Source organism: Cornus florida, unplaced genomic scaffold (genome assembly GCF_030987335.1).
Source record: "Cornus florida cultivar Cherokee Brave unplaced genomic scaffold, ASM3098733v1 CherokeeBrave_3.0.0_Hap2_Chr05, whole genome shotgun sequence".
NCBI classification, from domain to species: domain Eukaryota; kingdom Viridiplantae; phylum Streptophyta; class Magnoliopsida; order Cornales; family Cornaceae; genus Cornus; species Cornus florida.
Window position 1 is genome coordinate 106,545,626 of NW_026775575.1, and position 16,679 is coordinate 106,562,304.

At 35.4% G+C, this 16,679-nt stretch overlaps 1 protein-coding gene across 1 annotated transcript; it reads left to right on the forward strand.

The window, feature by feature from the left end:
• The first annotated feature begins 204 nt into the window (after nt 1-204).
• LOC132308304 (small nuclear ribonucleoprotein SmD1a) lies at nt 205-7,138 on the forward strand. Its single transcript, XM_059806348.1, has 4 exons — nt 205-348; nt 442-518; nt 6,552-6,743; nt 6,855-7,138. The coding sequence occupies exons 1-4, from the start codon at nt 335-337 to the stop codon at nt 6,914-6,916; spliced, it is 345 nt and encodes a 114-aa protein (XP_059662331.1). The 5' UTR covers nt 205-334; the 3' UTR covers nt 6,917-7,138.
• Nucleotides 7,139-16,679: the final 9,541 nt, after the last annotated feature.

A 16,679-nucleotide genomic window follows, 5' to 3' on the forward strand; every position in this document is an offset into this window, starting at 1 on the left:
AAAAAAAAAAAAAAAAAAAAAAAAAAATTAAAGGTAGTTTGGATAAATGAATAGTATTTTTATATGTCCACATCAAACTTTGATTAAACTCCATAACTTTAAAAAGTATTGGCTTTAACTCCATTCTTTGAGTAAATAGATTCCCAAAACTCAACTTTTGTGTAATTTTTCCTTTTTCTTTTTTTGGGTACCCTTTTTCATTCCCAAAGAGAACTCCTTAATCCCTCCCTGCCCCTTCCAACGAGCATAAGACTACAGCACACTTTTAAAAGGAGTTTCGCATCTCCCGCTTACTCATATTGCTTCGCTCCCAAGCCCTAGCTCTTCAGGAACAATGAAGCTCGTTCGGTCTGCTTCTCTCTCTTGCGCTATCTACACACACACACACACATAATTATTTACCATTGCTGTTTTTAATTTTATTAAATGCTTGTTTGGTAGGTTTTTGATGAAGTTGAACAACGAAACAGTCTCAATTGAGCTCAAGAACGGTACTGTTGTTCACGGCACCATCACAGGTTCCACTCTCTTTCTATGTCTCCGATTCATGTATTTTTTTTTAATATTATTAACAATATCTATGTCCTTTCCGAACAATTTCATATAGATTAGGGTTTAGTAAAACCCTAGGATTTTGTAGTTTTTGAAAACTTATGTTTACATATAAAACTCTGCAATTCAAACTTTGAATGGAACTTATGAGTGTCATTGGACCACGTTTAGTTTGTGTTTTCGTATGTGTATTTGGTCTTCGGTGTGTAAGGTTCAGCTTACATTGGATCAATTCTCTTTCTTAATTTTTTGTACATTGATAACAGGGAAATAGGTGTAATTGTGTTCTCTGATGTTGTTGTTCTTCTCAAATCCATTTAAAAAAAAAAAAAAAATTTCTTAGACAACTCAATAGAACCTTTTCCCAACTATTCTGAGGTTGGCTATATGAATTTGGGAGAATCTACCCATACGGGGATTTGAGCTATTGCTGTTTAATTAACACAGCTTCTCATTCCGACTGTAGCAGCTGTTCCCTGGTCAAGGATGGCAATGAAAGGAGAAGTTAGAGCAATTCCTTACTCAGGAATCTGGCTTAGATCCCTCAATTAATTTGGAACATAAACTTGATGGTTTAAAGACGTGTGTAATTGGAAAGGTTCTTGTTTCCTTCTTGTCAGTTTCAATTTTTTTTTTTTTTTTTTCAGTAGTATTTGTCCCTATTCTTTGCCAAAATGCTATTTCAGTCACCTTTAAACTCAACAAGAGCCCACAGTGAGGCATGTATCTTTTTCCTAAGGTAGAGTCTGACCCCAAAAATGTGGACATCATCTTATGGATTGTTTAGTGGTTTTTGCCTTGGGAACGTACTTGGGTTATTAGCTAGAAGCCTAGACAAATGCTATTTAGAAGTCAAGTATGTCATTGTCTTGTAATGAAGCATTACATTTCTATTGATTGTTTAACGGTTTTTGCCTTCGGAGTAGAGATCTAGGAAAGGAAAACTAAATTTTTGAAAGTTCATAAAAAAATCTAAGATATTATAAATAGTGATGGAATATTTGGTACTCAAATAAGAAGTTTTGAAGTATTCAAGTTTCTCAATTGATTCATTTTGCCTTCATATCTCTCAATCTCAAAAGAAAAAGAGAAGCAAGAAAAAAATGGAAATATCATCATATATTTCTTCGTCAAAATTAGTCTAGAAGCCCCTTGTTGATAAATCAATAACTGTTTGGGTAAAGAAAAAATTCCAAGTGTCTTGTGATCCATATTGCATTCAAAACTCATTATTCTTTGTTTTGATAGTTTGATAGTGGTTCTTTGAGGTTCATAACCAGAGATGGGACACTTTTACTCCTAGGCACCAAATGTTATGTTACGTACTTACATGAGTTATGGTGATGTAATTGGGTAGAAAAAATTCCGAGTGTCTCGTGATCGATATTGCATTCAAAACTCATTATTCTATGGTTTGATAGCGGTTCTTCGAGGTTCATAACCAGAGATAGGACCCTTCTACTCCTAGGCACCAAAGACTATGTTACATACTTACATGAGTTATGGTGATGTAATTGGGTATAAAAAAATCCAAGTGTCTCGTGATTGATATTGCATTCAAAACACATTATTCTATGTTTTATAGTTTGATAGTGGTTCTTCTAGGTTCATAAACAGAGATAGGACACTTATACTCCTAGGCACCAAAGACTATGTTACACTCACTCACACGATTTATGGTGATATAATTGGATTTCCAAACAATGGCTTAGAGGCCTTCCACGATTAGGTTAGACAATAAAGGATTTAATTAGAAATGAATACTTTCGTGAGTTGGTTGAAGTAGCACCGATTGGAGATAAAATGAGAGAAAATTAATTAAGATTGACTAGACATGTCTAAGAAGACCACTAAATGCACCAGTTAGGAAGAGTAGCATGGTCCGCATTGAAGGTAATGCTATGGGAAGGAAAAGACTAAAGTTAATGTTGGTAGAGTTAGTAAAGGAGGTTATAATAACACGTGGTTTGACTAAGACTATGATCTTAAATAGAGCAGAATGAAAAAAATAGGATTCATTTAGCCGACCCTAAGTAGTTGGAAAAAAGGTTTTGTTGAATTGAGTATTGAGTTTACAATCTTCATACCAATTTGTAATGGAGCCTATGAATGTTATCATTATGATAATAGGTCTAGAGATGAGACTTCACATAGAGAATCATCAGATGTTGTACCTTACTTGATATCGTCTACTCAATAACATCCTACACCATCTTAATAAACCATCATCATCAATTACAGTTCACAAAATCATCTTTTGACAACTGTAATTGGACCATTAGATAGTGGTGTGTGTATATTGTATAGGTAATCAATTGCAAAATGGAATTGATCACATCTACATCAAACTTTTGAACATAAAAAAAAAAGAATTAATTGAAGCTCCGTTGATAGTAATTGGATAAATGCAGGTTCCCTACTCTTGTTCAGACTTCCATCTCATAGTGAGGCAGTTAGGGTTTTGTTGGAATAGGAGGGAAGGTTGGGGAGGGAAAATTTGTTGTTGGATATATGGTCCTTTATGGCTGGAGTTAAAATTTTGAGGATGGAGCAAATAATCTTCCTGGTTGGGCTGCCCTTGCATTTGTGGTTTCAATCCCTTTTTGAAGCAACTGGAGATGTGTGTGGAGGCCGGTGAGGGGGTTGATTCTGACATAATTGTTATCAAGGTCAAAGATGGCACCCCGTCTTAGAGATGTCAATGTCATTGGTATCAAACGGGTCTCAAAAAATAAATTTACACTATGTTTGGAAGTACCAAATCAACGGCTTGGATTTGGAAATTGGAACTAAAAACAATTTAGTTAAAACATTAAACTAAATTTCCTCCAATCCCAAATCCAAAGCATCGATTTGGTACTCCCAAACGCAACATAAATGAAAATGATAATAAGAAATAAGGCAAAGTTAATTGCTCAAGTGAGGGTATTGACTTTGGCGAAACTATGCACCGGTGAAAAAACTTGAGCTTAAAGTTTTGGTTGCAATTGCTTGTCCTGGAATTTTAAATTGTACCAAATTGATTTGTAGACAAAAAACTTTCACCATCTTCCAAATTGATTTGAAGACAAAAAACTTTCAACATCCAACTTTGAAGGTTCCGAGGGTTCCAAATTGATGCTAACAGTATAGTATCCTGATTTTAGGGTTTGGTGGGGATGATCCATTGTCCCCATCTTCATAAAGAATATGATACATGATTCTCATGTGATTTTTTCAAAAAGTAAACGCTTTCTTTTTTTTCTATTCCCTACAATATTTGGAAGAAAGAAGAATTTCTACTAGAATAATCACAAAGACTTTTTTTCATAAGACAAAGGGTTGTGATTCAAAACAAATAGAAAGAGGGTGGGGGTGGGCTATACGATCAGTTGAGGAAGATTTGAATGAGAATCTGACCTTGGAGAGCTTCCTATGTCCATTTCCTGGCCTTTAAACGCAAGAGATACCCCCCTATCGGGGCTTCAAATCGTGAGTTTTCAAGGAACCGCGGCGCATTCACAAGCTTTTAGGTCTGAGCATCGCTTCAGTCACATCCCTACGTCCAAAGATGATATCAGCTCCTTTGGGTTATTGGGTAGGGTAGGCTTGGACCACTTGAATTGCTTAATAACACAAATCTGTACAAAGAAAGTCATCAACAGTAATTGCTTGTCTTGGAAAAAGACTTGAGCTTACAGTTTTGGTTGCAATTGCTTGTCTTGGAATTTTAAATTGTACCAAATTGATGTGGAGCAGTTTTCTCAATTGTACAATTCAAGAAAAAATTTATATGGAAAAATTTAAGGTTTTGTAATCAATATTGTCTTCAGAAAGCTCTTTGTGGTTTGAAACATGCTCCCAATAAGCCTGACATTGCATTTAATATAGGTGTTTGCGTTAGGTTTCAAGCTGAAAGCCTGGACCCAAGGAAGTCTTATTTATAATTAAATTAATTATTCAGTACATCAATGATACGCTTGGTTATGATATAAAATATTCTGTTGATGCCGTTGCAGGTTAAACTTATGTTGATTGGGAAGGTAACATAGGTGATAGAAAAATACTCCCAGTGGCTGTGTTTGTGTTGGGATTAATCTTATTTCTTGGTCTATCAAAAAACAAAAACCTGTTTGCTTTGTCTACAGCGGAGGCTATAGATGCAGGGAGTACTTGTACTTAATTTCCGAAAGTTAGTTGAAACTAAAGTTTTCAATCCATATCTAACGTGATATTCTTTGTATGTCTTGGAGTGTTCTTTCCTGACCTAAAATCAATGCATGATAGTGTATCTGTAGCATCATTACCACCAAGTAATTGATGGAAATCGAACTAGCTCATTCCTTTTCATCTACTTTGGCAGCAATTGTTAAGCAATTAATTTTGATCCCTGTCATAGAATTTCGAATCATATTATAAAATGAAATCTCATGACAAACTTGGCTCAATACTTGAAGATTAGCATCTCCCTTTACAAAAGTGATCGAAGTTTATTCTGAAGTTCGTTTGCATAGTTTGTATGCAGAAACGATGTTGCTATATTTTCCCCAATTTCCAAAATTTTCTATCATTCATGCTTTTGTAATACTTCATTTCTCTTTGAGCTCCTGTAATAGGTTCCATGCTTCTTGAAGCAACTTATTTTCATTTTGCCCTTGAAAGAAAGTGTCATGCATATTTAATGTTTGAATTTGGTTAGTGAGCTACTCAATCCCACAAAATTGGCACTGCCTTCCATCATTAGAACTTAGATCCTGTGCAGACTATACTTTTTATGCGGTCTCATTCCGAAGATGAGTATGAACATGTGCCAGAGTGTCTCAATAGACAAAAAATAACTTTGACGCCTAGGGATGACAACGGGGTGGGTTTGCCCAAAACACAACCCTGTCCAAATTAGAAATTGCTTGTCCCATGCCTGTACCATACCCGTGACAGGTTTATACCCTTAATCCCATCTCCGCCCTGATAGCTTGTTCCTGCCCCGCCCCGACTATGCATACATATATATGAGAAGGTGAAAGAAGGTGAGTTATTTGATTGGACAACGGCTGAGATTTGTGAGATGAGAATGCTTTAGAAGATCGTTGATCAGAAAGTCTTTAGCCATGAATCAGAGTATGTGAACTGAAACAGGCAGTCACTCTCAAATAACTACTATTATCATCACAGAGATACAATAGTCTCTAGCATGTACAAAACTAGTAGAGAGAAATTTAGAAATAGGGAGAGTAAAGTAGAAGCAGAAGAAGAGATGAGGTGGAGGAAGTTTTCGGCGTTGTGCTGAGAGATTGCTGAGATCGTGAGGGAGGGGGGCAGAGCATGAATAGGTGGGGTGCAGCATTTTCAGGAAGCCTTAGGGTTAGTATATTATTATTATTATTTATTTTATTTTTTATGTGCGTTAGGGTTAGTTTATTATGTAAATATAAAATATAAATATATAATAGTTATAATATATTTAGAGCGGGGCCGGATAGAGTAGAACCCGTGTGGGGTTCATGTTTTGTTATTTATTCCCATACCCTCCTCAATCATATTAAAAGAGTTCCATTCCTGTCCTAATAGAGGCAGAGCGGGGCTGGGTGGTTAAAATTGCCACTCCTATTGACCTGATTCACTTTTTTTTTAAAAAAATATTCCTTGTTTTGTTTTTGTTTGTGATTCCTCTCATATGCATGTGTCTGCATGTGTTGTTGCACACCTTGTTTAGTTGTTTTTGTAGATGCTGTGGGTAGTTCTAGCCTCAGGGGCTTAATTTCCTTCTATGACTTTAGGCAAATGACGTCGTCACATTCAGTTGTTTTTGCTGCAATTCTGGAAGTGTAATGATTTTCTTTTCTTTTCTCTTTTTGTTTTTGTTTCTGTTTCTTTTTTTTTAATGCAAAAAATTTGACATCTGTATTTCATTTAATATGGAAAGCTGTAAACAAAAACATATGTATGTGCATTTGTGTCCATGAAATTGATAGCTGTATGGATGTAATTTTCTGATTGTTGGCTTTCCTTGTTTGTTGTAGGTGTGGACATAAGTATGAACACGCATTTGAAGACAGTAAAACTGACATTGAAGGGGAAAAATCCAGTTACTCTTGATCACCTAAGTGTGAGGGGTAACAACATCCGCTATTATATCCTTCCTGACAGCATAAATCTCGAGACTTTGCTGGTGGAGGAGACACCCAGGGTCAAGCCCAAGAAGCCAACTGCAGGTACCTTACATATATTTCTGGCTTCATTGTCATGCACTTTGATGTCTTTGCGTTTATCTCTGGTGCATTATGTCTTTCTGGTTTTGATATTTGTAATGTTCTTATATACAGGGAAACCTTTGGGGCGCGGTCGGGGCCGAGGGCGCGGTCGTGGGCGCGGACGTGGCCGCTAGGCATGTTGTGGTGGTTCTTTTTTTCGCAGCATCTATGGCTTTGTAAAACAATTAATGAATTTGGGGCATGAAAAAGGTGGCGGCGTTACAACTCACTGCTTCATATTACTATTACCTTAATGTGGTCTAGGCTTTTGTTAAATGTATGTTTCCAATGGAGCAATTACTTCCATATGTTGGACTCTATTTTTAGTATGAACGAGAATATCAAATCTCAAGTTATATGAGTTCTCTATGCAGGGTAATTTTCTATGATGAACTGTTCATAACTTCATAATCTATTGCATCTCAGTACCATGGTGAGACGGCAACTTTTAGCTATTGCATGGGCCTGAATAAAAAGGCCTCTTTCTTATCAATTTTAAAGAATACAAAACAAACATGAGACTTTTTACAGGGTCACTTGCAGTGACAATCTCAGAATTTACCACATAAAATAAAAGTCCACATTATGACAAAAACTGAATGTGGTAGTAGAATTTAGCGGGGTGAAGTGCACCAAACTCCCTTCTAGTTTGAAAAGTATGCAAATAACATCCCTCATGTTTAAATCCTATCCCTGGTTTAAAAATTGAGCAAATCAGGACTCTTGATACCAAAAAGTGACATGAAAATTGAGCAAATAAGGGCTCAAGACACCAAAAAGTGACGTGCGGATCATATGACCAAAAAAGGCTCTTTAATGCCAATACTATCCTTTTGTACTTCTTAACTACCCCTCATTTCTCCATTTCATTATTTATCTCTCTGTAAATACTCTATTTATATTTAATATATTTTCTCCCTCTATATAATTTATCTGTCTATATTTTTGTTATTTATTTATTTATTTTTTATCTCTCCAAGTGCTCTTTCTCTCTTAAAATCATTTTGCATCTTAATACTAAATAAAAAATGGAAAATTTATAACTTTGTGTGCATAATACCATGAGTACCTGACAAAGGGCTAGTTAGCAATGAGGTAAAATGTTTGTGTGCATATATACATTTGTAAATTTTGTCTATTAGTTCCCAATTTCTTGAAATTGTGCTGTCATTATTAATAGAAAGATCAGAATGTTCTTTGACGAATCATATACTATTTTAGACAAGTTTTAACCTTTTCATTTTTATTAAATTTTACCAGCCATTCAAAATATGTTTCTTTCTTCTTCTTTTTTTGGGGTTAAAAAAAAAAAAACAGAGGAGAAAATTGATTTTGCTAATCAGAATCACTTTGATTTTTAGTGGTTCCTTGTTGAGTAAAAAATAAAGGATATAAGATTTATTGAAGCAATTTTTAGTAGAGTGAAGCAAACTCTTTTGGGTAATAAATATGTGAAAAAAAGAAGAAGAAAGTAATATATATATATATATATATATATATATATATATATATCGGTTTTAAATCAGTAATCAATCTAGTCAAAATAATGTCAACACAGCAACACAATGCTGTAAATAAAAGATGAGAAGAAAAAGGTAGCAATATAAACATGTATTTTGTCCAAAATGATATTCTACCTAACACGAACATTAAATGTTTTCAAATTGGGGCCAAGCACGGATCTGTGAAAGGTTTAGTGGGGCATCCGCCCCCACTAAATTTTTTTTATTATTTCTTTTTACACCTAATGCTCGCGATGTGTCCCTCAGGCTAGGTCTCCGCCATGTCAGGTAGAGAATTTGGGGGATGTTAATTAAATTACATAGGGGAAAGTCTGGAAAACACCCCTATAGTTTTTAATTTGTGCGAATTACACCCGTATAGTTTAATTTATTTATATAAATCCATACTAGATATAATAATGTGCAACTAAACACCTCTGGTCAGAATTCCGGTGGAAATTGGACGTCAGTCATGCACATGACCATTTTAAATCCTTATTCCCAAAATTGCCCTTCTTATATTCCTTTACTACCCCTCACCGTATATATATATATATATATATATATATATATATATATATATAACCTTAATCCCTCTCTCCATCTCCATCTCCGTCTCTCGCCTCTTTTCCTTCTTCCTCCTACAGAGTTGTGTGGCGTCCCATATATCAGTCATTGTAAGTATTCCCTATTTTATCTCTCTTTCTTTATTTCTCTCTTTTTATTCTCACCCTCACTCGAACTACACCATATCTTCTTTTCCACTATCTATTGCAAGTTCCAATGCCATCCTTTTCAAGTTCTGCAAATTGAAGCTTAACTGGGCATAATGAGAAGGGGATGTCTTGGTATTATGGTTTAAAAAACCCATAAAGACCTCTTATGCTAATAGGAACCCTGGCAGAAGGTTCTATGGCTACCCAAATTATCCATCACCAAGATGTGATTTTCATATGTGGGAAGATGGAGAAGTTTCTGATTACTACAAGCATTTCATTTATTAGGCAACATAGAAAAGTTTAATCTACAATTAAAAATCCAAGTTTGGGTGTTGACGACAGAGTTGATGACAGAGGTGGGGAGCTGCACAACATGGTATTAGCAATGCAGAGGCAACTAGACCAAAAAATAAAGGAAATCAATTCAATGCAAAGGGAAAAGGGGAGGAAAACAAACAAATACAATTACAACCTTTTGGCTGCTGTTGTATATTTTCTTGTTGGTCTTTTGGCTGTTGTTATCATTTTAAAAGTTATTGCATGAGTTTTGTTCCTTGTTAGATACTTTAGGACTTTTGTTATTTGTCAGTTGTTGAAAGAATGGGAAAAAAATACAGCATGTGTTGCTTGCTTAGACACAAATGAAACTTGTAAATCATTTCTATGTTGCTTAGGCAAAACCAGTTGTGTATTTTCAGTCACTTTTTATTTTTATTTTTTTTGCTACTTAGACACAAATGAAACCTGTAAATCATTCATTCAGAGAAGAATAAAACCATCCATTAACCAAACCTGTATAATGTAAACCAACATGCATTAACGAAAACCTGTGAATCATGCAAAAATGTCAAACCTGACCATACCTAGCCATTACATACAAATGCCAAACCTGACCATATCTAGCCATTGCACACAAATGCCAAACTTGTTCATGACATAAAAATTCATAATAAAACCATCTTCAGAGGTTTAACATTACAAAAACAAAAAAAAAAAAAAAAAAAAAAAACACACACACACACACCACTGCTCAGCCCCTTAAGTCTAATCTCAATAGGAATACAAAAATACATTTTCACAGTTTAAACATTAACAAAAAATAAAAATAAAAATAACCATTGCACAATCCCTTAAGTCCTATGTCCACAGGAACACAAAAATACATTTTCACAGTTTAAATATTAGCAAAATAAAATCACTGCACAGCCCCTCAAGTCCCATCTTTAAAGGAACACAAAAATGCATCTGCACAGGTTTAACATTACCAAAAAAAACCACTAGATAGCCCTTAAGTCCCATCTTCACTGTACCACAATGAACATCTTCACAACAACATAAAACGCAAAAAAAATCATTGCATAGCCCTTAAGTCCCTTTTTAGTTTATGACCTACAAAGCAGTGGTAACCTTTTTAGTTTATATTCAATTATGTAGGGGTAAAAATTTGTACTGTACAGTATGAACTGTATAGTATTTATACCCGACTGCCATGTGCTTTATTCTGAGAACTGCTCCCAACTTCCATCCTCTGTAGGCCCATCTTCCACCCCTTTGTACTCTAACTGTTCTAGCCCTTTGCAGACCCTCTGAGATACCTTTTTTATGAAAAAGTAACATATTTAGTTTATATTCAATTATGTAGGGGTAAAAATAAATACTCTATAATATTTATATTTAACTGTCATGTGCTTCATTCTGAGAACTACTCCCAACTTCCATCCTCTGCAAGCCACATTTTCCACCCTTTTGCATTCTAACTGTTCCAGCCCTTTGCAGACCCTCTGAGGTACCCTTTTTATGAAAATGTAACATATTTAGTTTATATTCAATTATGTAAGGGCAAAAATAAGTACTCTATAGTATTTATACCGAACTGCCATGTGTTTCATTCATTGAACTGCTCTTAACTTTCATCCTCTGCAGGCCCCTTCTTCCACCCCTTTGCACACCAACTCTTCAACCCTTTTGCAGACCCTCCGAGGTATGCTCATCCTCTGTAAACCTGTTACTAACAAATAAAGTTGTCCTGTGAATTGGTAGTCTTTCCCCCTTACTTACTTTTTTTGTTGGTGGAGCTGGATCATTCTTACAACTTCTAGAATTGTGTCCAACAATTAAACACTTTTTATATCTTACTTTTCCCCTTTGCTTAAATGACTTACTAGAACTAGCTTCATTTGCATCCTTTTTCTTTGCATTCTTTGGCCTTCCAGTCCTCTTTTTAATAATTGGTAGATGAACTAGTCCTTTTCTAGACTTCACCATTTTCCTTAATGACAATGGCTTTATCACATGTGCAAAAACTCTGAGGTAAGTTTCCTTATAGTAATATGGATCCACATAATCCTCAACATTATACCTTTTATTAATTATGGTTGCTACTGCATGTATACATGGAACACCCCTTATTTGGCATTCATTACATGAACATGTTTCTATCCTAAGTTCACAGCCTCATTCAACCCTTTACTGTCAATCTCAAATAATCCATTCCCTGAATTATGGACATAGCACTTTTTTGCCTTCAACTTTGTTTTCTCCAATTTATCTTGCACCTTAGGACATAAAAGTCCTTTATGCTTCTCCATCATCTCTTTATTCTCTTGGAGACTCTTCATCAAATACTTACGTAACATCTCAAACAAGTAAATTATTCGTTTTTCCCTAGCTTTTTTCAGTTAACTGTTACAGTTCTCACATATGTTGTTGCTATTCAAATCACATTTTGAATAAGGAGAAAAACCAAATTTTAACCACAATCTGAATGAGATTTTATCCAACTAAGCATATGCATCAGTATTGAGTCTCTTTATGGATTTCATGTGAATCTCAAAGTCCTCTATTGTGTATGCATTTATAGCATTCCACACATCTGCTTTTAGTTCCAAACAGTTCCACTTCTTTTTGAAGTTCTCATGAATATGCCTAACACAAAACCTATGGTCATTCTCATCTGTAAGCTGGTCTAATGAATCAATTAACCCCTGTAATAACAGTAATGAACTTTGTTATCATAATCAGTGATAAAGAAAATAATATAATTGATGACATAAATGATTGCAATGATACTTTCTGCTTATCAGAGATGAATGTGATTTCAGTAGGGGGACCAATGATTTTCATCAACTCATCAAGAAACCATTTCCATGTGAATTTGTTTTCAGCCTCCACCACTACCATAGCAATTGAAAAGTAGTTGTCATTACCATCTCTTCCAACAACACACAATAATTGCCCTTGGTATTTGGTTTTCAGAAAGCACCCATCTAGGCGGTCTATACCCTTCTTTATAGCCCCTCCACATTTCATCAAGGCAAAATAAAAACCTTTTAAATCTGGGTTTACCTTTAATATCAGGCTCTGTCTCAATCTTTATCACACTCACAGGATTAGTGGTCATTAGTAAATTATCATATTTATACACTTTGCTGAACTGATCTTCATGATTACCTTCAATGATCTTTCTTGCTTTTCCCTTCATCCTCCAAAGTTGGAATCTAGAAACACCAACTTCAAAGTCATCCTTAATTGCATCTTCAATAAGGGCATACGTCCAATCTGGATCAATTCTGAAGTGGCCTGTCTATTTTCATCAACTGAAGGGTAGTTAATATGTATAAATGATAACTTCTTAAGCGTAAATGCCTTGGTAACACTATTACGGGAAGCATGAACCCTCCAACCACATTTATTAGCACATATAGTTGTCACCCTTTTTCTTTCATTTTTTTTGAACATGAAGTCATATCTGTTCTTTAAGACATGCTCCCTTAAAGCAATTCTAAATTCATCTACACAAGTGAACTTCATTCCAATTGTCAAAGGTTTAGAACCCAAATATCTTTCCACAATAAATTCATTACCAATGGGCCTATTACTTTCAACACAATAATCTTCTTCAGATGAACTGTGCACACTCCACAACTCATCACTTGGTGCATAAACAGATTCCCCAGACAAGTCCTCTAAAGCACCCCAAACATATATTCCTCTATTGCCTTCAGTATCACTGCCATCATCAGTATCTAAAAAAACATATTCAACAAATGCATCTTCAGCATTTGTATGTTCAGCAGTTGCATCTCCAAATTCAAAATCAGCATCCCCAAATTCAAAATCAGTATCCCCAACTTCAAAATCACTCTCAAAATCAATGTCAGGCCATCATCTCTCTCATTACCTGCATCTTCAATGGCTACATCTTCCATATGTAAAGCTCCAGTTCTATTCACATTTCCATCTCCTTCAACTGAACCCATAACATTTAGTGCAAATATTTTAACAATTGAAAACCTCTTATAACATTCAAATATGTCCAAAACACCTTTATCACCTTACATCAGTATAGTAGTTCCATCATTGGGATTTCTATAATACATTGGACTTTTAGGTTTAAGACCAATATTTTTCAATATTTCCTCAATCTTTATGTAAGATATCAAATCAGGATCAATATCATCATAAAACTCTACAATGCCATAAACATAATTCTACTTCTTATCAAATGACCAGAATGATGAAATTCTACTCTATAATACTTGTCCATGCGCTGCAGGAACAAATAGCACATACACTGTCAACATGGACATGCATTATAACACACAATAAAAAATAAATGAAAAAACCACTAAACATATAAGTGCATGCATGCATATACCAACAAAACACTGATCATATGAATATTCATAAGTGCATACGTATACCAACCAAATTAATGTTTTAAAAACCTAATCAGATTAAAAAAAATCCTAATTAGATTTTTAATAACCCTAATCAGGGAAAAAAAAAAAAAAAAAAGAAGCCTAATTACATTTTTAATAACCCTAATCAGGAAAAATAAAACCTAATCAGATTTTAAAAATCCCTAATCCGATAAATAAATAAATAAATAAAACCCTAATCAGATTTTTAAAAACCCTAATTCGATTAAAAAAACCCCTTATCAAAATTTTAAAAACCTTAATCCGATTAAAAAAATCCTAATTAGATTTCATCAACATTAATCACACATACCAACATATTAGGTCCATCAAAATTGGTTGTTTATAGTAAACTCTTACTTTTTAATGGAGTTTTAAGGACCCACAAAGCATTAACGAAAGAAGCGGTCCACTCCATTATTAAAGAACTGAAACCCTTTTTGAAAAACAAGCTGACAACAAGAATCTTGACTTTACAAGCCACAAACAAACAAAAATATACCTTACACACATAATCAAAATCAAACAAAAAAAAAGCCCTAGTTTTTGGATACATACCATTGTGCTTCGATTCCACAAATCACGACGAAGAAAACCAAGTCAGGAAGGATCTATGCCACTTGTACAAGTCGTCACTTTCAGCACAAATACCTCTCTATTGTAGAGAGGGAGAAAAAAAAAAAAGAGCGACAGAAAGAGAAAGTGCAAGTGTGTAAAGTGAGGCAACAGAAGAGAAAGTGTGAATATGCCCTAACTTGAAACGACGTCGTATTGACAAAAGGTTTCTTTGTCTTTTTCTATTTTATGTTATATTATTAGTTTTTTTAAATCATAGATAGAGGGTTATTTTAGTCTTTTTGTAGCTCCGGTACCGTTCAATTGAGGTCAACGCCCAAAAGGCACTAATCCACACCAGTTTTGATGTATAGGGGAGGTGAACAAACAACGAGGGGTTATGTAATATTTCTGATTTTCATTATTTTCCATTTTTGGGATTTTCTCTTTTTGGCAAGGGTATTTTCGTCTTTTCACGTTTTGTGTGCCGGACACCACGGGGTGTGTCGGGTGTGTCAAAGAGTTGGTTGGGGCATTCCATTGAGTTCAGGACTCTTGAAAATGTAAGAGTTGTCATTTCAGCATTTTTCTATTTTTCGGGCCAGATGGTCCCGTGTGGGACCCGCCACCGGAATTGTCGCGTACGAGAGTATCGGTTGGGTCCATTTCCATTTTAATTATCTTATTTAATGTGTTATATGTGGTTAATGTAAATGGTGTGCATATATGTTTGCAGGGATGACAAATTCCCCATCCCCGCAGGTCCCAGCCCCGCCCCGTTTATAGCGGGGATGGGGACCCTTTTATGTAAACGGGGATGGGGATGGGAGTAAATTTCGAAAACCCGCTGGGGGCGGGAGCAGGGGCAGGGACGGGGATGGGGTAAATCCACCCCGCCCCGCCCTGATTAAGTGTGAATTACTAATATACCCTTACATATAATAATTTATTACTAAATTAGATTTAGTATACATATGAAAATAAGAAAAATTATGTTTGTTTTAAAAATATATATATGTTAAACGGGGCCGGGGGTGGGGGTGGGGGCAGGTATGAGGGTGGTGGTGAAATTTTAAACGATGATAGGGACGGGGATGGAGATTGAAAAATTCAGTGGGGATGGGGATGGGGAATGAGATCCCCTCCCCGCCCCGCCCTATTGCCATCCCTATATGTTTGCATGATGTAAAATAAAAGGAAAAGATTTTAGTGGTGGGACCCACCACCACCTTTTGACTTTTGAGTGGCCAAGAGGCCATCACCTTGGCCTCATTTTCTTCCTCCCTCTCCCGACTATCCCTCTCTTTCCCTTTTTTTTTTTTTTTTTTTTTCCACAAGTTTCAAATCTCAATTACTCTTCAACCAGTGATAATTTTTGAATACCGTTTGGGGCAAATCGAAGAGTTCGGTGAGATATTCAAGTCTATATAAGCAATTTCAGCTTTTGGCCTCCCCAAGAATTTTGAAATTTTGGACCTATTTAGGGGTTTTTGCATCCAAGAGAGGTAGGAGTTTCTAATTCCCAAATCTTTTGTACCTTTGTGAATTTTTCTTCAATATTGTTGTCAAGCATGCTTAATTTGAGTTGATTGCCTTTAGAATGAATTAATTGTTGTGTATGAAAGCCATGAATATGAATATGTGTATTGGTGATTGTATGAAAAACATGCTTAAGTGTTAATTGTCTATGCCTATTGTGTTTAATTTGTTAAATTTTTTAATATAGAAACATGTTGAATATTATTAGAAATTTCCTTTAAGGCTTATTATATTGTAAATATTTGATTTGCATAGTGTTTGGTTTATCCTTGTGATGTTGTTGAAAGGCATGATGCACTCATGTATATCATTGGGTATAGAACGGGAAAGAATTGTTTTGAAAGGAAAAAAGGGATTTTTGGTAAAAAGTTTTGATAATGGGTTTTGTGAAAACCCGGTCGCCTAGAAGTTGCCTAGGGGCTGTGGTGTTAGCGTGACTTAGAGGAAATTAGAGAAAATCCCTACATGGTTGAGTTATCTGGGCCCTGCCCCAAATGGCGCCATGGAATTACCAGTGGCCAATCATTCTCTTGTGTCGTCATGGAGTTGCCATGGGACGGGTTATGTTAACGGTTTGAAAAGTGAAGAATGGAAATGATTTTGAAAACGGGGAGCAACATAGCACAGCTTGACATTCAATAGCATCATATTGTTCATTTTGGTCTTGTAATTTGTCGTATTTTCTTCTGGCATAGCATGATCCCGATATCTATATTTCGATTCATTGTTTGGATTCACGAGGTTACAAGAGGTGTGTCTTAGGCACCACCTACTGAACAATTTGCTTACGTCTTATATTTAATATTTTTCAGGTCACGGGAAGGAGGTGACGGATGACAATCCACCACAAGTTTGAAGGGGAATAGAAGTCCATTTTGCCAT

Bases quoted from the DNA above. Each gene is read 5' to 3' on its own strand.
- LOC132308304 (XM_059806348.1), top strand. The intron at 519-6,551 runs GTTCCACTCTCT...TGTTTGTTGTAG, and splicing joins TGTTCACGGCACCATCACAG to GTGTGGACATAAGTATGAAC. The intron at 6,744-6,854 runs GTACCTTACATA...TCTTATATACAG, and splicing joins GCCCAAGAAGCCAACTGCAG to GGAAACCTTTGGGGCGCGGT.